Below are 24,315 nucleotides of genomic sequence, written 5' to 3'. Positions count from 1 at the left end.
ATAATATTAAATACGATTTTTTCTGGTTACCTAAATATTTCGTGTTTTTCTTTATATATTGGTATGGAGGGATCTCCAAGATCCCTTGACTCCTTTTTCTCACAACCCGTATCTGATTTATCAGTAAATTCAGTAGATTCTATCCTGAAATTTTGTCCAGTATCCTCTTATCGCCCCCTCTTCCACTGGTTTTGCCCTTGTCCAAGCCATCATCTTCTCTCCCTCCAACCCTTTCCTCTATCCTACTCCCATTTCTGCAGCCCCAGGGATCCTCCTGTTAAAACAGGTCAGATCGTGGCAATCTTTGGCTCCAAACCGTCCAATGTCTCCTCATCTCTCTCAGATTAATAAAATCTTTACAACGGTCCAAGAGGCTTCATGTAATTTGCTCTGGCCTTGTTTCCTCTCATCTTCTACCGCTTACTCCCCATTCCCCCATCCCACACAGGCTCGCCTGGCCTCCTTGCCCTTCCTGCAACCCACCAGGCACTGGGGTGTTTGCACTAGCTGTTCCCTAAGCCTGGAATGCTTTTTCCCCAGATATTCACATTGCTCCCCTCCTTCCCCTTCAAGTTTGCTCAAATAACACCTCTAGATGAGGCCTCCCCAAAGCAACCTATTTACAATTGTAGCATCCTCCCAACCCCTTATTCTGCTCTGTTTCTCCCAGGCACCTACTATTTTCTAACATATTATGTAACTTATTGTTTATGTTGTCTATCTCCCCCCACTGGCTGCTGGGAGAGCAGGGGTGTTTGTGTTTATTTCATCCATGTATTGCATGGGCTAAACAGTGCCTGGGTATAGTAGACATTTAGTGAATGTTAAGTGAGTGAATGAATATTAAATTTTAAAAAAGGAGGTAGAGAACACTGTTTGAAGTATGCTGCCAGAATAAAAAGTAAATGGATCATATTTACTTGTGTTAGTTTAGCTTGACTCTGAAAAGATACCAGCCGTTGCTACAGGTAAGGACAACGTGTTGGCTGGGGACTGAGGTGGGAGGGAGACATTTTACTTTCATACTTTCTAGATTTTCCTCTATGTGCCTATATTGCCTGTTCAATAAATAACTCAAATAAGAATAAATGATTTGGAACACAGATTATAAATAACATCCCCCTATCTCTGGCCTTGCCAGGTCAGCCTTCATATATTTTGGTGTGCTTCGCTCCTTCGAGTCTTTCCTGCAGACACCTCCTCCTCTTGGCAATCATGGCATAAGAACTTCTGCTGTAGCATTGGCCTTTGATTGGAGTCCAGCCCCCTGCAGTGGCCTACCATTCGTTGATCTTAATCTGCATAGTTCTGAATCTAATGGTGCCTGAATATCATATACCTGGCTTCTAGAGCTCATTTTATAAAATTAATTTCTGTAATTAATGGCTGTTTAAAAGCTGGCCTGAGTCATTAAGCTCCTATAAGCTAGTTTGAAGAGTGAGGCAGGTGGGCTAGATGGCCTCCAGAGGCACTTGTAAGGCTGTGTAATCACAAAATGAAAGAGTAGTTAGTTTTGGAGAGGAAGATGGGGTATGGGATAGGGGAAGAGGACGCAGGCATTGATAATGTTCTGGTGGTGAATTCACACGTAGTTATTATATTTTTATGTTTCATAATTAACATATATACTAATATAATGCTATGTATATCTTTAAAAAGATAACAAAAAGAGATTGAAAAATAATAAAACTGAAAGATAATTAAAAGAAGGAAAAAAAGAAAGAAAGAAGGAAAGAAAGAAAGAAAGAAAGAAAGAAAGAAAGAAAGAAAGAAAGAAAGAAAGAAAGATTGTAACCAGATTCTGAGAGGCCCGGGGTTCCCAGCTTTGAGAATCTACTTGATTCAGCTCCCTGATTTCACAGACAAGGCACCTAAAGCTCACAAAATCAAAAGAATTTGCCTAGTTGAGTTAAAACTAGAATAGAACCCAGATTTCCTGACTCCTAGTCCTGCTCTCCACACCACCTTCCTAAAAAAAGCTAGGAGGCTCTGGGCTAGAGATCCTTTATGACTAGGTCCTTTGAGGAACCACGGAGGGGGTGGATCTCCGCATCAGATTATGGGTTCCTGGGCACACACATCTGAGTTAGTTATCTTCATTTCAAAGCTAATTGTGCTGGAGGCTAATGCTTGGTGCCTTTGTTAGTTAAATTTCAGTGCTAAGAGCTCAGGCTTAGGGGGTGGACTTATGTGAGTTGCTCTACCTCTTCCTGTGCCTCAGTTTACTCAGCTATAAAATGGACACGACTATCAACTTCAAGGGTTTGCTGTGAGGATCACACAAGGTGGTGAAAGTGCTTTGTAGATTATAAATCTTGATTCAAGTCCATTAACCATTCATTTATTCTACATTGGCTAAAAGCCTTTTAGTATATTCCTGGAACTGGAAAGGCAAGTAAACAGGACTGACATGACCTCCACCCTCAGGGAAGTTGGAATCTGCTGGGGAAAACAGAAATAAATAGAGAATTAGGGGAGGAAGTGTGCCAGTGGGATAATTAATCTATGGGATCATTTACTAATTTGGCATTGGGGAGAGGATAGGATTCGTGGAAGAAGCGTACACCAAGCCGTGTCTTGAAGGACAAGACAGTGGTTAGTATTACAAGCAGCTCAGGCTGCAGGAAATAGTTGACCATCTGGGAAATTAAAAGAATCCAGCATGGCTGAAGGAGGCCATGACCCAGGGACTTGAGTGGAAGGCTAGGAGTTTGGACTCTGTCCTGAGACCAGTGGGAAGCCATGGGAGGGTTTTATGCGGGTGATGGCTGGGTCTGGCTTGCTTTCAAGAACAATTGCTCCAGCCAGCAGTGTGTTTGCTCCACTGCAGGGGCTGATCTATGTCATTAGCAGGTAATCAGATTGCAGATCAAGGAGCATGGGCCAGGGCTAGACAGTCCAGGGATCAGGCCTGTGTAATTTGGGGGAAGCTACTGAACCTCTCTGAAGTTTCTGTCTGTAAACTGCATGTTATCACTTCCCGAGTTTACTCTGAGGATTAAAGGCATGCAGTGTTCAATTCAGAGAAAGAGTACAGTCACTTCGCTTCCCTTTTGTACCATGAACAAAGTGAGCCGCCTTTGTTCTTCACAGTAACCCTGTAAAGCATCATTGTCCCCACTTTACAGCTGGTCTCGGCCCCGGGGCCGTTTGCGCCTGCGCGGCGGGCGCTGCTGACGCCGAGGGGTAGCCTGGCAACCCGGTCTCCCGGCAACTGGCGTGCGCTTCCGGGACCTTTGGCTGAGGCAGGTGAGCCAGCGGCCGCCAGAGGGAACAGGGGGTCCCCAGATCCACCCAGCCCGGTTCACACTGGGCTCAGGTCCTCTCTTACCTCCCTAACCCATGCTCCTTAGAAGAGGGCAGGCCCCTGTCCCCAGCACCCACTGTTCCTTGCCCGGGGAGCCGAGAAATGGCCACGTCCCTCCCAGCTAGGCCCCCACTCCTCTCGCCCCCGTCACGTAGTGCCCAGAATCAGAGTCTGGCTCACCTCCCTTACTGAAGCTGATCTTTCCTACAGGGCGGGGACTGTCCCTGGGGCTAATCGCAGTAATCACTACCACCATAACAGTAGCCGCAGAGGACATATCCAGAGCCTGGTGTGCCAGACTCATGAGCAGCAGTTCCTCTGGCAAGGAGGGAAGGAGGTGCTATTATGAACCTCCCTTTTGCAGCTGTAGAAAGACACAGATAGAAGTAACCTGTCAAGGGCCACCCATGGCCTGGGTCTGGATCCTGTTTTTAACTACATTCGACCCTTGCACAACATAAGGGTAGGAGTGCCAATACTACCCTTCCCCCACAGTCGAAAATCCACTTAAAACTTTTGACTCCCTCCTTAACTATTAGTAAGCCTACTGTTGACCAGAGGCCTTACCGATAACATCAACAGTCGATTAACATATATGTTATTGTTATATTTATTATATACTATAGTTTCACAATAAAGGAAGCTAGAGGAAAGAAAATGTTATTAAGGAAAGTATAAGGGAGAGAATACATTCAGTGTTTATGTAAAAAAATATTGATGCAAAAAGTGTATTACGTAAAAAAAGTACTGTATTATAAAAAATCCATGTGTAAGTGGACCTGTGCATTTCACACCCGTGTTGTTCACGGGTCAGCTATCCTGAGCCACACTGCCTGTAGTTGCTCCAAGTATAAATGTGTGTAATAAAAATAAATCACACTTTAACCTTAATTCCTCTTTTTGTGGATGTGTCTGAAGCATCTGAATATGGGTCCCTGATGGGTGAATGAACTAGACCTGGATTTGAACATTGGCTCCTGGCCTTACCAGTTCCATGACCTGAAGCCAACTCCTACCCTTAGACCTCAACTACTTCCTTTGTAAAATTGGGATAACACAAGTGCCCTCCTTCTGGGGTAGTTGAGTTCGATAGTAGGCGTTGCTGGTGTAAGATAGGGACTACTCGTGGTGACCATATTCCTCTTTGCTCGTTTGGTTTGTTTTGTCTTTTTGGTGCCTTTGACCCTGAGAGTCTGGGGTAGGCCCAGCATGTAAAGTATTCAGTAGGCCCAGCATGTAAAGTATTGATGGTTTCCTCTGTCGTTAAGCACGGGAGAACTCTGGAGTTTGCAATTTGGGCTGCTATTTACCTTTATCATGACCTTCATTGCACTCAGCCTCAGTTTGCTCATCCACAAAACGGAAGTAAAGATACCCACCTGACTGCCCTTATGGTTTGAGGATCAAATGAGAAGTAGCTTCTAATTCCTGGTGGTAATAATGACAACTTTTTGGGTTCTCTTAATCAGTGGTTTCTGCCCTTATGGTTTGAGGATCAAATGAGAAGTAGCTTCTAATTCCTGGTGGTAATAATGACAACTTTTTGGGTTCTCTTAATCAGTGGTTTCTTTGTTTTGAGAGAGAGTTGCCCTCTGCAGTCGTGGAACGATGGCCCATGCCCGGAGCTCCATGTACCTGCCCCCCGACATCAACCCTGCCCAGGCCGCCATTGCCTATGGCTGTCGGGCCCTGCCCAAGCTGAACGAGGAGCTGCAGTCGGAGGACCTGCTGACGAGGCAGAAAGCCCTCATGGCTCTGTGCGACCTCATGCACGACCCTGAGCATGTCTACGTGGCCATTGACATAGGTGAGTGTCACAGCCCAGGTGACCATGACTGGGATCTGGATGGATAGACACAGTGGCTTGAAGTGGGAGGGGCTGAGGTGACATGGCCCCTTCACCGTGTCCCTCCCTTGGTCAGACACCACCAGTGTCCCACCCAGAGCCACAAATCAGCACCTTCTGCTATACCAGGTGGCCACAAATCCATCTAACAGCCCTGTCTATCTATGTCATCCATGAGGCCGTCACAAAAGATAAGCACATGCCTTATTAAAACCACACACGTATCCGGGAGCTATGTCCCTGGTGTCCCACTCTTCTGATGATCAAAATAAGGCTTGAGGTGATTTTCATACATGGTCACACGTTTCCCAGATCAGGCACCTGATGGATGAACTGCTGCTTCTCCCTCCAGCCCTAGCCGAAGGGCAGGTTAATTCCAGATTTGGCTGTGGTTCCTAGAAACAGGGCCTAGGACACCGGGTGGAGCTTCAGTAGTAAGAGTTGCTGTTTAATAAGCCTGACTGTGGGCCAGCACCACCCCAGTGCTCTGCCTATGTTATCTTAATTCTCATAGCACCTGCCCTGGGAGGGAAGATAAGAAAACTGACAGATAAGAAAACCGGACGTTCAGAGGAGGGGTGCAAGCGTAGGGTTGCCAGATAAATAAAGCAGGATTTTTGTTTGCCCAATGTGGCATCCCTAGGTGTAACCTATTCAAGGACACATGACTACTTTGGGACAGGGGTGAGAATTTGACTCCTCAGTATCTCCAAATGCAAAGGCCACTTTCTTAATCCTTCAGTGGACCGAGAGACCAGCCACTGGTTGGAAGTGTGCAGGGGGTTAGATAACACAGCCCCCTGTGTGAGCCTTTCTATCTCACAGAGACCATTCGGTGAATCAGAACTCCTTTGCATTTGGCATGAGTCCCCCAGGCCCCAAAGCAGCAGAACTTCTGGTAGTCTCTTGTTGTCCGACATTGGCTCACCTGTCGGCTTCTAGATAAGTTGATTTCTTGAGACTAGTAAATGCTCAAAGGTGTTTGTGCCTTGCAGGCTGCCTGGAGAGCCTGAAAGCCTTGCTGAAGGATAACAATGACATGGTGCGGATAAAGACCACGGAGGTGCTCTACATCATGGCCACCCATAACGGCAGGTGGGCAGCTGTCTCTGGAAACCAGTGTCATGCTCTGAGCCACACCCCCTCCCCTGGGTGGCAGGCCCTTGGATGACCTTGAATACTCTCAATTTTTGTCTATCAGTTTGTGTGTGTGTCAAAGGGAGGGTGGGGGTGCTTTCCCACATCCCTTCAGTTCTTGCTCTTGACCTGGGATCACTGGTTTTACTTGGTATTGAAAACAGAACCGAGAATCACAAAGCCCTGCCCAGGGACTGCTGCCCAGTGTGCATGTGCCCAGAAAGAAGGAATCGAGGGGCAGGGTGCTCACTGTCTTCCAGCTTGTTTGATGTAAACAACAGATGCCCCTTACAGAAGCTTGAGATCCTTTCAGGGATGTCAGGGCATCTCATGAAATGAACGTAAGGTTGCTCAGTCCCGCCTCTCCTCAAGCTCTCTGTGCCTCAGTGTCCTAGTCTCCACCTGCTTGTGGGGGCAGGGAGTTAAATGGGTTGGCACACGTGAAGCGCTCAACCCCAAAACATCTGCCTAACGTTGGCCTGGGTGGCCACCGGGTGTTCCTCTCTCTGGGGACTGATGCCTCCTTCTCCCTGCAGATAGTCTCTGTGAACTCACACTCCCGCTTGCTCAGGGCCATCTCCAGATGGTGGTCTTGGTCCCTCAGTCCCCCTGAACTCCCTGCTCCCTGACTCCTCTCTGGGTTCTAATTTCAGGTCCCCAGAAGGGGACGTGGTTAGCCCGAACGACATGCAGCCCTGGCCCATTGGGTCGCTATGAATGAATGGGGTGCGTATGGGGAGGTGGTGCTGCAGTGAGAGCCCCAATTCACGTGCTTTGCACCAAGAAGGGCAGAAGGGTATGGGGGACAGAGGAGTGAGGGGGGCAGGAGCCCTGGTGTTCCTTGGTGGAGTCTCGCTGTGCTTATCTGAGCCACACCCAGGCCAAGTGCTTTAATACTTAGGAGCATAGAGGACTGTAGGGACTCTCATTCTTCCTGCTCCTTTTTTCTCTCTCTGGACCTGATGTGGACATTAAGTGGTAACCCCCAACAAGGGCTGATAGACACTGTGGGGAGAGGTGCTTGGAGCTTGGGCAAGTACAAGGAAATTTGTCGGTTTGTTTAGTGGCAGTAGGAGGTTGTGGGGGGGTGGATTCGTGGATATGGCCACGGTAGCAGGGGCTGATGGGGGACACGCAGTGAAGCAAATATCACTGACCAAGGACCTGCTACGGCCTGGCCCGCACACTCCTTCAGTGTCTGCCATCCCTCGCTCTGCCACCTCCAGGTGTGGGGAAGGGAACCAAGATACCAGGGCCCAGGATTCCCAAATCCTGGCTCTTTCCACCACATCACAGTAGACGAAGACTGCAAAGTGCTAAAAGTAACAGAGGCTGATTTCTGAAGTTTGCCCGAGTTCGGTGGTGATCTTATAACTTAAAGCCAGTAGCTTGTGGAGCCTGTCAAGCTCTAAGTAACTGCTCGTGTGGAAACTTTTGTACCTCTTGTACCCACACAGGTAGCAACAGGAAGAGGGGATGAGGGTAGCAGGCTGCAGCTTGACATCTTGTTACCTTGAGAAGTCAGTGGGTATGACAGCCCACAAACGGGAGAGGCTTCCAGGAGGCCTAGCTCCCCTGGCCTACCTGTTGTTCACCTGCTGGCGAGGGGGGCAGATGCCCTCAGGGCAAACATGGCAGCCTTACAAAGCAGGAGTGACCGGGTGTGGGCAACCAGGGACTGACTGAAGAGGCCCGGACACCTCATGATGGGCAGTCAGGGACGTCCTCTGCAACCTGGGTGCCCCGCTAGGATTTTCTTGTCCCGGAACAACTCCGAACTCATCGTAGGTTAAATCCTGGCCAACACAGCACGAGCACAATTGGTTGGGCACTTCCTGTGTGTCAGGCCCTGGGCAAGGGCATCACACTGAGTTCTCACTGACCCCAGCCCTGAGAGATGTGCCCTCCGGAGCCCTCACACCAGATGTGCTCGGGCCCAGCAGTTAATCAAAAGAAAGAGTTACAAAGCCAGCAATTGCAGAAGTTGCACATTCCCTTTAAACTGTTCCTTTTAACCCCAGACACGAATAACGAGGCACTCACCAATCCCTCTGTGCCACCCAGGCCTCTTCTTGGGTGTGGGCCCACTGGTTGGTGTTTCCCATCATCTTTTTTGCTTAAACCACACCTATAACATCATCTAATTTGCAGCTTTGGTTTCTTTCAAATAGAGCGAGAACTCAAAGACATTAATGGAGTAATCTGCATGTAAAAACCTTCTAGAAGCTTTTACAGTCATCTCACTTTTTTTTTTGAGATTCACTTTTGAGTCTTCCCAAAGCAATCAACTTTGTTTTCATAAGGAAATTAAAAAAAAACAACACACCTCTTCTCACATCTAATTGGCTTCCCTAATAGTTAATTAACTTATATAATTATAACAAGCAGCATAACGGGCATGCATAGGTTTGGAGGCAAGCATCTGGCTGTTGGCAGGCTCCCCATTCAGCTGGGGAAGAGGCAGGGGCTTTGAGGGGCAGGGATTGCAGAGCCTGTAGCGTCAGTGGGTGTGTGCCCCGGTGGGTGGATCCCTGAAGTTCAGGGTCAGTCAGTCGTGAATTCTGTTGCCTCATCCTCATTGTACAGATAATAGGATTGACGCTCACAAGAGTGAAAGGAAGCATCCAGGGCTACAAAGAGCAGTCAGAGTCCTAGCTGAGGAAGGGCCAGAGCTGTGTGATTCCAACGTGTGGTTCCTCGCACCGCCACACAAGCCACACTGCTTCCATGGCCTCTAGAGATGCTGTAATTGATTGCCCACCTCTGGCCTTTTGCTTCTCCCCAGGAGCCGGAGGAATGTGGTCTGTGCCAGTGGCGGGTGGGCACCTTCCTCCTTGCTCTTACGGTATCCTCTCTGGGCATGGTCTTAATTGTGCCTAAATCTGAATTCTTTTCCTCAGAGAGGGCTTTTTAGAGCATGATGTCATCCTTGCCTTGTCCTACCTGCTGAACGACCCTCAGCCAGCCTGTCGAAAGAACCTGCACCTGGCCTTGAAGCATCTGGCCCAGCTCCCCTCAGGTAGGCTCTTTGTGGGCATCAGGTGGCCCCTCGGTCTCCACCGCAGGTCACTCACGCGTCATGCTGCAGGTCGCCGTCTAGAGCACATTTTTTAAAAAAAGTTACGCTTTTACTAAGGTACAGCATACATATCAAAAAGGTACAAATCATACATAAACGTTTTATCAAATTGTACTAAGTAAACATGCCGTGGAACCACTACCCAGACTGAGAACTTTCTAGAGTATCGTCACCACTCTAAAAACTTCCCACGTGCCCCAGACCAGTTACTACTCCTTACCCTAAGGGAAACGGTATCTTCTATTTATGAGACTGTAGATTGTTTTATGCCTTTTCTTAAATTCTACATAAGTGGAAACGTACAGTCTGTAATATCTTGTTTCTACCTTTGTTTTTGCTCAACGTTTTGTCTCTGAGATCCATGTATGGTTTTTGCTGATTTGCACTGGAGTATGGTATTCACATTACATGAGCATGCGACAGTCTCTTTATCCACTTTGTTGCCAACGGACGTTTGAATTGTTTCTCGTGTGTGGCTCCCAAGAATAGAGTGTCTATAAACGTTCTTGGTCTTTTGATGGATGTACAGATGCATTTCTTTTGAGACATACCTGGGAGGGGATTGCTGGGGATAGAACAAATTTGTGTTCAGCCGTAGAAGGTACCGCCAATGGTTTTCTAAAATAGTCATACCAATTTACACTCCCAGCAGCAGTGCCGTCGAGTTCCACACGCTCCCCATCCTCACGGACACTTGATCTTTCCTGGCTCTTTATCTTAGCTATTTTGGTGGGTGGGTGTGTGGTAGTGTCTCATTTTGGTTTTAATTTGTGTTTCCCTGATGATTCTAGCCCTGTAAATGTCCTCATTTGTGAAGTGTGCCATCGCACGTTTAAAGAGTAAAGAAAGCCTGCCCCCCCAGGCTTGAGGTCGCCCTCAGTTGAGTGCCCCTGCTGGTTAGATGCAGAGTCCAGGGTGACGGCCACCCACCCCCCGCAGCTAGAGGCTTGAGGTTTGTGTCAGATTCACGGCCGCCCTGTCACGTGGTGCAATGAACATTTTAAACAGGGGGCTCATTCCAAGAGGCGTGATACAAGGCCTTAAAGGGGGTGCCTCAAGTTAAAGGTGTGCAAAAAGGCGTCGCAGCCCAGGAGTGAGACAGCCCTGGGTTCCCTCTGCCCTTTCCCCTGGTTCTTCGCATGCCCCCGGATAGGTTACTTTCTCAAGTGAGAAGGTGCTCGCCAAGCGTGTAGCGCATCGCCCTGCGTGAAATGCTCCATAAACCCTCAACTCTGTGTGTGAGCACTCCCTGAGTTGAGGGCCCAGAGAGAAATGACTAATGGGATCAGGTGCAGAGAGGCAGGCCTAACAGACCAGGGCCCTTGGGGGCCTGGGATTGCTGCCATCCGGGAAGCGCACCTTTTTCCAGCTGGGCCGGGCCGGGCGCTGGGGAGCATGCTAGGCCAGACAACAGACCCCCGGTGGTCTTTTAAAAGGATGCGCTTATCCCTGGCCCTATCCCACGCCAACAGAATCTGTCTCTGGGAGCAGGCGCACATATCTTTCTCAAACGCACCTTGGCCGATTCTCCCTTGAGGCCATGATTGGGGGCCGCTGGGACAGTGGGGTGTCTGTGAAGCACCGATGCTCAGGCCTGAGCTAAATGAATGCCCTGTGCTTACCACACAGGAATGCTTCTTCTTGGGGTGTGGAGCTCCCAGCCAGCTCTCTTATATTATTGCGACCTGTTTAAGCATTCAGAGAAATTCAGAGACGATAGTCAACATCAAGTACCCTCACAGCTTTGCTAAGTCTTAACATTCTACCGCATTTCCCATTTGCTTGAGATTTTTGTTTAAAAAAAAAGTAATAACTGTCCAAGTACCCTGTGAACCTCCCCACCCGGCACCCTTTCTCCTGCCTTCCCTGGAGCCCCCAGTAATTTCTGACTGTATCCCTAACGCACGTCTTTATATGTTACCATGGATGCAGTTATCCAGAGACCTTGCCTGGCATGTTTTAGAACTCTGTGCCAATGGATTTTGCTGCATGTATCCCCTTGCCACTTAACCTAATGTTATAATTTTGAGATTTATCCATGTTGTGTCATGGGCTCCATTTGACTATTTTAACCGTGGCATACCTTTCTGGTGTTTGAATGTAATGCTGACATTCAATATACACTTACCCGTGCTTGGCTCATGGGGCGGGCTGGTTGTTTCTGATCCTGAACATTCCCGCTCAGATTTTCCTGGAGTCCCTCCAAGGCCTCTGCTGGAGGAGAGCATCCTTGTGGAGGCGGGAGAATGCACGGCCTTCAGTTTGGCCAGAGGCTTCAATTGCTTCCCGGCCTGCCCTCCTCCAGCCAGGAGAGAGCCCGTCGCACATCCTCGCCAGCACCCTGATGGTGTGCGGTGTTGTTGCACTCTTGTGTGGCTTTGCCGTCCCCTGTGGCTGGGAGAAGAGGCATCTTTTCTCTGCCTGGCGCAGCCCGCATCTCCTCTCCTGCCCAGTGTCTCCCTGGAGCCAGAGCACACTGCTGAGTTGTTTTTCCATTTCTTATTGATCTGAGGGAGTGTTTCATTCATCCTGGATTCCAACCCTTCGTTGGCTACATGCATTGCAAATACCATTTCCTGGGTTATTGCACGGCTCTTCACTGTTTGTTTATCCATTAGCCCAGCAGTTTTTCATTTGAATGTAGTCAGTTTCATCTGTTTTTCCCTCGGTGTGTGTGTGTGTGTGTGTGTGTCTGTGTGTGTGTGTGTGTGTTTTGTGCTGCTTAAGAGCTCATGAAGATATTCTGTCCTATTTTGTTCTAACAGTGTAAGAGTTCTGTAGAGTTACAGAAGCTCTATGGTAATCTGTGTTCTGGCGGGGAGGGCCCCGCTTCTCTCTCCTTCCTGCAAAATTGTTCTGGAATGCACAAGCACTGGGGTAGGGGGCTGTGGTTCTGACAAGCCTCTCTGGGGGCCCCAGGAGCGAGCCACCCCCTCTAACACGGGTTTTCTTGGGTGCTGCTTGTTGTGACGTGTCTGGAAGGGAGGCCTGGGACACTCTGTGAGGGATGTGCAGCAGTGGTGGGGGGGGGATAGCTGGAGGGAGAGAGGGAGACATAGGGTATGGCAGACGCCCCAAGAAGTCTGCCTGGGGGAACTCTGAGCACTGTGGCTTCTGGGGTGGCCAGTGTGGCCGTGTCCCAGGTGGTGTCCTCGCTGGGCCTCGGGGTGGGGTGGGTGCATCTCCTTCAGTGGCTGCACTTTTAACCAGCGCGTGACCTTGAGCCGTAGCGTAGCCTGTCGGAGCCTCGGCTTTGTCACGGAGCGTGGGAGTCTGTGTGCCTGGCAGTCTGACTCAGCTGGCTCTCCTACTGGCGGTCATTCGCATGGGTTTTCTATCCACTGCCGCACTAGAAGGCACCCTCTGCACCTGGCCGAGTGCCTGGCACTCAACAAAGACCCGTATTAGCAGGCTTTATGCCACATTTTAAAGGATCATTTGTTAGTTATTTGCGGCAATTCACTCCCCCCCTCCTTCATTAATTCAACACCTGTGTTGCACCCTTGATCTCTTCCAGCCACGGTGCCTCAATTGCTTCGTCCGCAATACGAGGTATCTGCAGGGAAACAGGTCTTCCCTCTGAGTCCTTGGGCCTGGTGGGATCGGGACAGCTGTGTGGCTTCCCAGAGTAACCAGCAGGGGGTGCCATAGGACCGATGACTGCCTGACGGCTCCTGGCTCTCCTCTCAGGCCCCCGGGTGCGGCACGTCAGGCGAAGAGAAACCAGGATTGTAGAGGCAAAGGCTGCGCAGAAGCCTCCAGTCCAGGTTTCCTGTCAGCGGGGCCCTGAGTGACCGCTGGGAATTCTGGGGGAATCTCTGTCTGCTCCCTCGTTTCTGCTAACCCCACACAGAAACAGGTCTTATTTTGTGGCCAGGCGTGACAGGAGAGAACTCTGACGCCAAAAATGAGGATTCTTCTGTAAATGGATTTTAGGGGGCATCTGAATAGCACTGGGGCCCTGGAAGCGTCTCCCTACTAGCCCCACTGGCCATGGCCCAGGCCCCTTGGGCCCTCCGAGGGTGGCCTGGAACCAGCGTGACTGGGTGCACCTGTGAGTCTGGACTGAGCTCTGAGCTGCTGGCCCAGCTGTGGCAGCAGCACGATGCAGGGACTGCTCTGTCTCTGACATACCAACAAACCAGGTGCAGCCTGGCTGGGGTGGGGCTCTGGGGGGTCAAAACAGGTGCCCCTCCCTGCCCAGAGGCGAGCTCCAGCCAGGGAGCGGGGAGGGAGGCAGAGAGGCTGTGCTCAGTCCTCTTCTGTGGAGGGACAGGGCTTACTCGGCTTGATGTCAGATGCAATTCTGATCTTGGGAATTTTGAGGTGTGGGGGCACATCAGAGCTGAAGGGGTGGGAGTAGCAGAAGCCTAGGGAGAGGGGCTCCTGGGGAAGCAAAATGGTTTTCTCCCTCTTCTGCAGTGTGCTTCAGCCAGGCAGTTTTGGGCAGGCAAGCTGCTGTACCCCTTTCCCTCCTCGGGGGCTGCCTGGGGAGGTGGCCTGGAGCAGCCCTGGCTCCTCCTGGCTCTGACAGCACAGAGTGCAGGGATGGGGCTGGCTGCCTCAGAGGGGTGGGAATTTCCTTTCTCACCTGCCTTCAGGACTGGGTGCCGCAGGCCCCAGGCATGTCCTCAGCCTGACAGTCTGTGGTGGGCAGTTGCCTCCTTCTCAGACAAAGGACGATTGCCACTAACGGTGACACTGCCCACCTGGTTCCCAGCCTGGTGCACCCACTTGAAGCCTCCTCTCCTCTCATCCACCCCATCCACTGGTCTTCTCCAGCCGGGAGAGCCTTTCCCTGCGTGGCCCAGTCAAGGCAGGTCACCATCTCAGCAGCTACCCTCACCTCTCTTGGAGCGGGCAGTCTTTCTCAGCCCTCTCTACAAGGTTCTCATAATATTCCCAGGCAGTTTGGGAGAGCTCGTTACACAAAGCGGGTCAAGTCCTTCTGGCGCATGTGCTGGGCAGAAGCAGCTGGTCCCTGGCCTCGGACCTACCTCAGCACTGAAGCCCCTCACCCGGCTCATCTCTTAGTGAGGTGAGTACCCAGGAAGCCGTCCAGCCTTGGTGGGGCCCCCTTGTCCTCATGGGGACTGCGGCCCTCCCCAGCACTTGCCCCTGAGGCAGCAGACCTGCACCCCATCTCCATTTGTCCTAGATGGCCAGGGCCTTGCGTGGGCTCCAGGGAGGGTGGACAGATGGAGCACTGGCCCTGGGGACCCAGGCCTGGTCGGGTCACTTGTTACACTGTGTGGTGCCAGGAAGTCATCCCCCCCTGCGGGTCTCTGTTTTCCCCTCTATAAAACAGAACCAGTGATCTTGGCTTCCCAGGTGTCGGGGAGGATGGAATCAGATGAGGGTGTACCAGGTTCAGCCCAGGGCCATGTAGTGAGCAGTCACCGAGGGGAGCTGGGACCCATGGCTCCATCTCAGGTGGCCACGAGAGCTATAGGGGCGGATGGCAATACGCTAGAGACCACATGGTGGTGTGCCCTATGAGAGGGAGTCTTTGGCCACATCGTGGGACCTGGGCTGTGGTTAGTCACCTGCAGAGGGCGAGGCTGGACCAGCTCCCCCTGGACAGGGTAGAGTCTCTCCCCTTAGGATCGCCCTCCTGCCAACTCTGGCTTCCTCTCACCAGTACCTCTGCTGCTGGTCCCACAGCTCATTTCCCTCTGGCTAATGCCACCATTGGTGAACCCTTCCTGGACCTTTAGCTTAGCAGGTGCCTTCTCCATGCTGGGTACTGCTCGGGCACAGTGGAGGAAGAAGGTGGGTCAGACTGGGCCAGATCCCCTTCCCACCTCGCCCTGGCATGGGTGCTTTATGCAGTGGGGTGTGGGAGGGAGGGGAGTGGGCTGGGCCTCGAGAGATAGGCTGTCTTGGACTGTGAGCATGGGGAAAGGCATGTCAGCATAATGAGCAGAGCAAAAGGGGGATGTAGCAGGCCCACAAGAGGAAGAGCCGGCACAGACGGAGGGTGACTAGACTTAACGTGGGGATCATTTCATAACGTATAGGAAAGTACTGAATCACTAGGAGGAATACCTGAACCTAACAGGATGGAATGTCAATTATACTCAATAAAAATAGGCAACATAAGAAATGAAAAATAAAATGCATTGAATGCATGGTCTCTGAAATGTCACGGAAGGGAGTATAGGGAACATACTCGTCAGAGGTGTCAGTGATATGAGGCAGGGAGGGGCAGTTCGTGTAGCAGATCACAGGGGAGGTTTAAGAGGAAAAAAGGTGCAGACGGATCACGGTGGAGAGGGGGGCCCTGGGAGAGTTGGCTGACTGGGCTCCGGGAACCAGGAGCGCTGGCCCAGGGAAGCCACCTCCCATCGTTGAGTACATCAGGAGGGAAGGCAGAATCCTCCTATTTTCCTTCTAGCTGTGTATTTTTAGGTGAAGGATGCGCACGGTGAAATTACTGCTCTTTTCACAGTTGGCATTGAAAGCGTAAAATAAGTCTCAAAGATTTTAAGTCACATGCTATTTCTTCTTATACAAAAGTCCCCTTGGGTTTTTGCTGTTTGGTGGTGTGGGAAGGCGTGAAGGGAATCCCCATGAGGGCTCGGGGTGGGGGAGGGAGAGAGCCCGATCTGTATGTGTGTCTCTGTAATGTGTATCCGCGTGCGCGCATGTGTGTGTCTCCAACTGCTGGTCCTCACTCCGAGCTCTGTGTAGGTCCTGGATTTGAGGAGGAGGTGCAGAGTGGCTCTGTGCTCCCTGTGGGATCCTGTCTGGGTGCAAAGTGATCAGGAGGGGAGTCAGGCAAGAATCCTGGGCTTGGGGAAACACTTGCCTCTCTGCTCCACCAGTCCCCGGCCTTGAGCACCTTTCCTCATCTGTAAAACGGGTCCCAGCTGACAATCTGCTGTGGTAGAGGCGTTAAAGTCCTCTGTAAGGTGCCTGGTGCAGCATGCACTCACTCGCTTGACTCCTCATTAGTGCCTTCCACCACAGGGAGATGCCTCTAACCACACAAGCCAAGAGGCAGCAGACAGTGGGACGGTGGGGGACCCCTCCTCCCCACACCCTGCAGGACCCCACCCTCCCTGTTAGGCATTGTGGGAACCCTCCAGGCCGTCCACCTCTTGCACTTTGGGAGAGGTGTCTTTAGGCCGTGAGGGGTCTGGGTGATGGTGTAGCCTGGACCAGTGCTGGGCGGGGGTCTCGGAGCCAATCACCCCCAAACCTCAGCCCCTCCAGAAACATGGGCCTGGCAGGGCTCCTCTCTCTTGCAGTTTCTTTCCTTGCTCGAGGTCGTTTATTCTTGATGTTCATTGCAAAGTGATTGTGCCTGAATGTGTGGATTAGGGGAGAGAAGAAGCCAGCTGGGCATGGATGATGTCTCTGGGTACCCTCCCGTGGGTCAGCCGCACATACTCACAGCACGGCAGGACAAGGCTCAGCTCATTCAGGTTATTTTATTTTCTTAAAGTAGACAATCTTTAACTTTCATACAATCACCAGCTCCTCTTTCCCTCTGTACATCTCTTCAAGTCCTTGGCTGTGATTCCACACACTGACCTTGGACATACAGGTACCGAACGGAGGCTGAGAGAAAAGGAGATTTGGCAAGGGCTTTGGCGGCGCCTTCCCTCTTGACGGCGGGGATTCATATTTACACGTGGCCCTGGGCCAAGGTCCTTCCGTGGTGGCGGGTGCCACAGGCCCTGGGACAGGCAGGGCCAGAGTGCGAGGTCCCAGCAGGGCCTCCCTCAGGCTACAACGCCGGCTGAGCCTTCACAGGAGTTGTAGTGGCTCTCAGCCCATCTCAGGTGTGGAACACGCCGGGGCTAGGGCCCCATCTCTCGCTTCCCCTTCCTCCACTTGCAAAGCCACGAATAATTTACTCTTTAAATACCAAGACATTTAGCTATTGTTCATTCGCTCCTAGGTGAAGAACCTTCTTTAAATACATCACATTTATTTTCTGAAATAAAAACAAAGCAGAAACCGCACCGGTAACAGGAGGACGCTGCAGGGGCTTATGTACAACGTGGCCCCGCGACGCTGCCGTAGGGCGGCCGTCCACCCCAGTGTTGCTCGGGAGCAGAGGGACAGACTGATCCAGATAACAACTTTTACACTCAGCAAGCCAGACACAAAAAGGACCACCTGAAAAAAAAATATGTTTTGAAAATCTGCATTTTAAAAAAGAATACTCAACTGCATTTGAAATTTTCCATTTTTCTGCGAAACACCACGAGATTTGGCCAAAAAAAAGGATGTCAGAGAAGAAAAACCAGGGTTTGATTTATAAAACATCAGACTAGTAGAAGAAAAGCTGGAACCCAGCTGGCCTAGTTTGAAACAAATCGTGCCACTCATGTTATTGTGTGGATTTTTGCTGCATATTTTGAAGCTGTTTAAAAAGAGCTGTGAGTGGCTAGAGGTCTGGTTAGTGCTGTCATCTGGCCTCACACCCAGGTTCCAGAACAAACGTGGTACAGAGTAGGCCAGCAGTAGGTGTGGCCAGCAGGGAAGGTGCACGGACCCTGCTCTGGTCCTCTCTCCTGGTCAGCAGCAGGGTCCCCGGTCCAAAGCCTGGGCAGAGCTGGCTTCCTCCAGATGACCCGGCTGCCTCTCCTCATAGTCCCATGGGGACCCCCATGCAGAGTGGGGCCGACTCGGGAAGGCAAGGTGAAGGGGCAGGAAGGGCTTGTAGTGAACTTGGTGACAGCTGCTTAAGTCTTCAAGAGGCTCCGACGCTTTGGGGAACTTGGCCATCTCCAGACTGTGTATGTGCGCGTGTGTGTGTCTACCTACCTAGCAATCTATCCATATATATTTATGTTTGCGGAAACGTGGGGGCCAAGGAGGTGGAGGGGCGGGGGGGGACATTCATCAGGCCCCCCGTTTTCTGCCCCTGGGCTGGGTCTCCCTAGCACGAGTGGGGGTGTGACACCCCAGGGGTTTCGCCACAGGCAAACTGGCCAGCCTGGCTCCTCAGCAAAGGCCTATGTACTTGAGATTGTTCTGTATGATGACGTCTGTCACCGCATCAAAAACAAACTGGATGTTACTGGTGTCGGTGGCACAGGTGAAGTGGGAGTAGATCTCCTTGGTCTCCTTGTTGCGGTTCAGGTCCTCGAACTGCCGCTGGATGTAGACAGCGGCCTCCTCATAGGTGTTCTGGCCCTTGTACTCGGGGAAGCAGATGGTGAGCGGGATGCGCCGGATCTTCTCCGCCAGCAGGTCCTTCTTGTTCAGGAAGAGGATGAGTGAGGTGTTGATGAACCAGTTGTTGTTACAGATGGAGTCGAAAAGGCGCAGGCTCTCTGCCATTCGACTCTGCGGGCAGGAAAATGCTGGTGTTAATCAGGGGATGCCGCGTGGACGGGCTCTAGGCCCACAGCCCTTCTGGGAGGAAGCTCCCCATCCCGCCCCGGGCAGGGTCTCCCAGCCCTGCACTGGCCCCGGAAATATCACCCTTCTATCGGGAAGGCCTTCCTCTGCTAGGCCAAGTCTGTCTTCACCTGCCTCCCGCCCACTCTGGAGCCCCTGAAGTGGCTGGCCCTGCCCTCGGCACCCCGGCACTTATTCGTAAGGGGCTGTCCTGCTTCCTTGGACTCTCCTCTGTGGCTTGGGGCTGCTGCACAGCCTCCTTGGCCGCAGGGACCCAGCCAACTCCGTACTCACAGCCGAGGGCCTGGTCTCCTGCTGTCCTGTGCTAGCTCAGGGCCCCCGAGCTGCCCTCACATCTCCCTCAGTGTGAGTGTGGCCAGCGTCCTGCCCAGCCAGCAGCTCTGGCTCACCCTCCAGGCCTTGGTCTGTCACATGGTACCGTCAGTCCTCAGCCAGATCTGTGAGCGGAGAGCCTACGCTAAAACCAAAGACTCCGGTCTAGAGAGTTGGGGAAGGCTCAGGCCCCTCTGCCCCTGCCAGGACATTGGGCTCATGCGAGGACAGCGTTCCAGGAGGCTCAGTGACCCCAGTGGCACTGGCCCTTACTTACCCCTTCTTTCTGAGGACTTTCAATGGGTTGTAGTGACTGAGTTTTTAAGGAACATAATGCGTCCTTCTGACTCCCAGACCCGCCGTTTCCACACAGAACTGCCAATTCCAGCTTCTAAAGGACTGCTGGTGAGTTACTATGGCGAAAGCTGCTCCCCGTTTTAAAACAAAATGAACGAGCCAAATGTCCGAACAAAGCCCAGAACTAGTTTAGTTTAGATCTGAGGCGTCGGATTTCAGGACTTTCTGACCAGATTATATCACCAGTGATGTAGTAATGACGAAGGAAGCCACAGCTGGTGCTGATAGTGTGGCCATGGCATGCCAGCTTGTTCAAACCTTGCACCTTCCTATTCCCATTTTACAGATGAAGAAACTGAGGCTTGGGGAGGCAGGAAATGTGCTCCATGTTCCACGGCCAGGGGCTCAGGCTCACTGCAGCATGAATGGGCAGCACTGTTGGCCTAAGCGAGGTCACCCCAGATGGGGGTGTCCACGCCCCAGTGAAACCCTGCTCCTCCAGAGATCCTGGACTGTCCGAGGTACACATCCTAACAGCATCAGTGCTAAGAAGGAACCAGGTTGAGTGGGGAGAGAATGCTCAGAGGTACTTGTCATTACTCTCCCACCTCAGAAAAGCTGCCCTGAGATTCCATATACCACCCTGCAGATCATGTTTTCCAAAACCAATCTTGCACCTTGTTTAGAATGAGCTCAGGAATACCAGAAACTCTGGAAAGTGAGTGGTTTCAGGTCTTGGGAAAAGGAGGGGGTGACCTTTCTGTGGAAACAAGATGCAGGATCCCAAGCCCCAGTAGTGCCTGGAGGAGCCACACAATGTTCCCAAATGTGAGATAAGTGGTGGTCTAGGAATGTCACATTCTACTGGGGAGTAATTAGCTCTAATGGATTCCTGGAAGCCACATTGTAAAGCTTAACAGAGCTATCAATTCTCTTAGGAATGATGTCATAATCAGGGGCTGTGCTTCTAACCCCAAATTTCACATCAGATAAATAACAGATGTGGTCCTTAGCACGCACGCGTTAATTCATTGAGCAAACACTTGCTGAGCATGCCCTAAGGGCCAGTGACAGGTCCCAGCTCTCACGCCAGGTGATAGAACCAAGACAGAGACCCGGAGCTCAGAGGGGGATGGGTTGGCCACCAGCAGGTCAGACCTAGCAGGCCACTGCCCATGGCTGGGCCCTGTGTATGGAGCTGGGGCTCATGGAGTGGGAGCCAGGCAGAAGAGCCAGGACATGGCCAGGGTCCTAGAATGGTATCTGCTGGGTCACCTGGGGTGAAAGCCAGGGTAACTCTCAAACCCGGTCCAAGCCCAGCAGCTCTGCGCAGGCTGTGGAGTCCAGGAAGCAGAGGGGCAGGAGGGCATCCCCAACATGCCGAAACAGTGCACGTGTGCTGGCCAGCGCTCACACTGAGGCCTCCACTGGTCAGTCCCTTGAGGGCAGGCCCTGTGTGGCACTGGAGCAGTCACTGGCCACATGTCCCCTCCCACCCCACGGCCAGCTCAGCTGTTCTTCCTGCTCAGCACACACCCCAGGTTCCTGACTTCAGCCCCAACTGACCAGTCCTTCCTGTCCCATGTGAACCTCCGCCCCACAGACAGCTCTTGGCAGGCTTTTTGGACCCCAGACATCTCTCTGAGCCTCACGTTCCTTACTTGGAAATCTGGGAACTCAGGCACTTTCCTTACAGGGCAGCCATGCCCTTGGCAGTGCCTTGCAAATACTCAAGAGGATCGCTACTGCCCAGGAGCACAGAATAGGAGTCTCCCTCATCGTGGGGCCCTTGCCTGCTCCTGGGCTCCTCTTGCTTTCCTGGTTTTTGGGGGCTCAGGTTTCCTGCTTCTCTCTTCCTTGGGAGAAACCATGGGTAACCACACTGGCCATTATTTGCAGACCTGGGAGATGATGGGCATCAAAGAATAACCACAAAACCTCTATCTGTGTAGACGCCCTGCCTGCGTGGGCCCTGCCAGGCAGAATTCAGCACAGCCTGTGGGACTCACTGACTGGGTACCAGCTTGTAGACACACAAGCTTCAGAGCTCGAGAAGCACCGGACTAGATGCTGGGTGGTCATGGCCCACATGGGATGCCACCGTGCCAGGCCCCTCTGCTGAGGAGGGGCCAAACCCAGGAGGTGATGCGTGGGCAGGGTGGGGCCCTGGTGCTGCAGGGGGGACTCGACGCCCATGGTGCTACTGTCACTGTGGCATGTGCGCGTCTGCATCCCAAGCACTCCCAAGTGGGCAGAGCAGTGTCCTGACACCTCAGAGCACAGATCATTGAAAAAGAAACGTGCTATTTTGGGCAGTCAACTCTGGAAACTGCCTGGGTGTGAGTGTGGGAGGAATGAGTGCCATGGGTGCACCTCCCCGTCCAGCCTGCAGGGCTTCCCTCCTCCTCTCTCCATGTTCTGCTCACCCTCTGTGGCCCTGCTGAAGGCCCCTTCTTCCTGGAAGCTCCCCTGACTTCTCCTATCCCCATACCCCTGTTCACCTTCCTGCAGCACATGTCTGGCTATGCACCCTGCACCAGGATAAAGTCCCAGCCCCTCAGTCTGGCCTTTAGGGCCTCCCCTGCACCCCCCACCCTGCTGGCCCTTGGTGGGTATGCACAGCCTGGACACCAGCTATGGCCCCATTTTTCTCCTCCCTGGCCTGGGTGGGGTTCCCCCCTGCCACCCAGTTCCCTTGTGACTCTGTCCACTTGGTGTCACAGGTCAGAGCTGGTGCTGAGGGCCCCAAAGGTGGTAAGCCAGAGTTGGGCACCATCCTTGTGCAGTCCAACTGGCTGCTGGGCCGCTAGGGCAAATGAAGCCTGGGGCAGCTTTGGAATCATTGACAGCACATCACCACGTTGTCCTGCGAAAGCTCCATTAGCCCAATACAAACATCCTCTTGGACCCAGAAACCAGGAAGCCTGCAAGGCATGTCTGTGTTACAAGCAGGGCTGCTACCCATTTCACACACAGGGAGATGGAGGCTTGAATAGGCCAACTCCCAGGGCTTGGCTAAGAGCCCTGTGTCTCCACCAACCACATGTTCTCTTCCACCAAGAAGCCCTCCTTGCCTTTACTGCTCTAGCTGCCAAGGGAGCGGTGGTCATGGGTGCTTCACCCAGGAGGAAGCACACCCACCAGTAGCCCCTAACAGTGCCAGCCTGGGGCTCTGATGCCCAGCAAGCTCTCTCCAGGGCCTGCTCACCAGCAAGGTGGCCCTTCCTAGGAGTCTGGGGTTTGTCTGCACATTCATTTATATAAATAACGTGGAAGAGACAATTCCCATCAGAAGCTTGGGCGGTGGTGGGAATCTTATTGCCCAATGGTGAGAAATCAGTGATTTGTAACAAAGCATGTCAGACAGCGGGTCGCAGCTGGGCGGCTGGATGTAGTCCCTGGGGTGGTAAAGAAGTCATTTCTTGGCCATTTGCGGGGGTGGGGTGGAAACTCCTACTAAGACAGGTCCAAATATACTCAATGCCACTGAATAGACTTCCCCCAGGGGGCCTGTGGATGTCACCAGGCTGGACCTAATGACCTGATCCTTTCCTTTCTTTTTTTTTTTTTTAAGGTTTTATTTATTTGAGAGAGAGAGAGAACAGCCTGGGGGAGGGGCAGAGGGAGGAGAAACAGACTTCCTGCTTAGCAGGGATCCTGACATGGGGCTTGATCCCAGGACCCCAGGATCACGACCTGAGCCAAAGGCAGACGCTCAACTGACTGAGCCACCCAGGCACCCCTAATGACCTGTTCCTAAGGAGCTTGCTGGCCAGTGAGTCCGGAATCTGCTCAGTGCTGAACTTGGCAGCAGAGGCCCTCACCTGGCACACGGGTACCACACGTTAGTACCCACGGTGGCCTGGACTGGACCAGCTTTATTTTGAGGCCCACGGCCAGGGTGAGCTGGGGTGCGAAGGGAAGCCTGCATATGGTGAGGGGAATGGTGCCCCTCAGTTCTGATTCTCTACAAAGGCTCTCCTGGTGTTGCAAAAGGGCTGTCCCTGTGCCTGGTTACAAGCAGAGGGTCTGCGGCCAGAGGCCTGGCGTTCGCTGTCACCATTAGTTTCTGATGTGTCTTGGACAAGTCATTTCTCCTCTCTGGGCCTCAGTTTCCTCATCTGTAAAATGGGATGGTCACGGCATTCAAAGCCAGGTCCACTGTGAGGAGAAATGGTGCTGGTGTGAGAACCTGGGTCTGTTGGGCCTGGTCCTGTGGCTGCTGCTGCCCAGTGGGCACTCTCCCATGCCATTCATCGCCCCTTGCCCTGACACAGGGGTGTCCGTCATCTCCCCTCGCCTCTCAGTGGAAGGCCACCCTCCCTGCACCCCCAGCACAAAACCGCTCTGGGACGCCACGGCCCCACTGCGGGAGCAGCTCCGGGGGCTGGAGGGAGAGAGGCCTGACTGCAGAGCTGGGCTCAGCCAGCCAGCACCTGACAAGTTCCTGGGGCCGGCAGCACCTCTGCGCTGACCACAGGTTCCGGGGCCACCTGGTTCCTCAGGGTGCCTCCTGGGACTGCTCAGCCTGGAGATGCGATGGCCACCCGGCCCGGCCCTCACCAGTGTCAGGCTTTCCTCCTCGCAGGAGGTTCCCTTAGCTTTTTAGTGGTGCACAGGACAGCCCCAAGTGCCAGGTGGAGCACCTCCAGTTACCACTGTTTCCCCGCTTTGATAGGTCAAGCCCAAGAGCTATGGCACAGCAGGGTGCCTTTGGTTTCCTTGCGTGCTGGCTGGGTGGGAGAGGGCGGGTTCCCAGTGACCCAGCCTTGAACCCAAGCACGGACACTCAAAGACAGCCCCTGCACTTTGCAAATGAGCAGAATGGGCCCCACAGCAGGCAAAGGGGTCTGTCCAAACGTTTTCTGCGTGGCCTCTTGTAGCACGTCTGACTCCTGTTGATTTGAGAGTTCACTGGCCTGCCTGAAGGAGAAGGGCCAGTAGGTGTCCACGGGG

At 52.5% G+C, this 24,315-nt stretch overlaps 2 protein-coding genes across 4 annotated transcripts in view; one reads left to right on the top strand and one right to left on the bottom strand.

Annotated features, from left to right (window-relative positions):
- RSPH14 (radial spoke head 14 homolog) overlaps positions 1 to 24,315 on the top strand; it is an 80,091-nt gene that overhangs the window by 2,018 nt on the left and 53,758 nt on the right. Inside the window, exons 1-4 of one of the 3 annotated variants that reach the window (XM_057306046.1) lie at positions 2,340 to 3,249; positions 4,869 to 5,114; positions 6,149 to 6,248; positions 9,191 to 9,309. In XM_057306046.1, coding sequence (XP_057162029.1) covers positions 4,916 to 5,114; positions 6,149 to 6,248; positions 9,191 to 9,309 — 418 coding nt within the window. In that variant the 5' untranslated portion in view covers positions 2,340 to 3,249; positions 4,869 to 4,915. Of the gene's footprint in view, positions 1 to 2,339; positions 3,250 to 4,868; positions 5,115 to 6,148; positions 6,249 to 9,190; positions 9,310 to 24,315 lie in introns of those variants that run through there. The other 2 variants (XM_026487889.4, XM_057306045.1) reach the window with 2 other exon arrangements.
- Positions 16,787 to 24,315, bottom strand: part of GNAZ (G protein subunit alpha z) — a 50,892-nt gene continuing 43,363 nt past the window's right edge. Inside the window, exon 3 of the mRNA XM_026487888.4 lies at positions 16,787 to 18,675. Within this exon, the coding sequence (XP_026343673.1) occupies positions 18,331 to 18,675 (345 nt within the window). The 3' untranslated portion in view covers positions 16,787 to 18,330. The remainder of the gene's footprint in view (positions 18,676 to 24,315) is intronic.

The sequence above is a fragment of the Ursus arctos genome, unplaced genomic scaffold (genome assembly GCF_023065955.2).
Source record: "Ursus arctos isolate Adak ecotype North America unplaced genomic scaffold, UrsArc2.0 scaffold_34, whole genome shotgun sequence".
NCBI classification, from domain to species: Eukaryota; Metazoa; Chordata; class Mammalia; order Carnivora; family Ursidae; genus Ursus; species Ursus arctos.
Note: the sequence above shows the minus strand (reverse complement) of the source record. Positions and strands in the feature narration are given on the sequence as shown.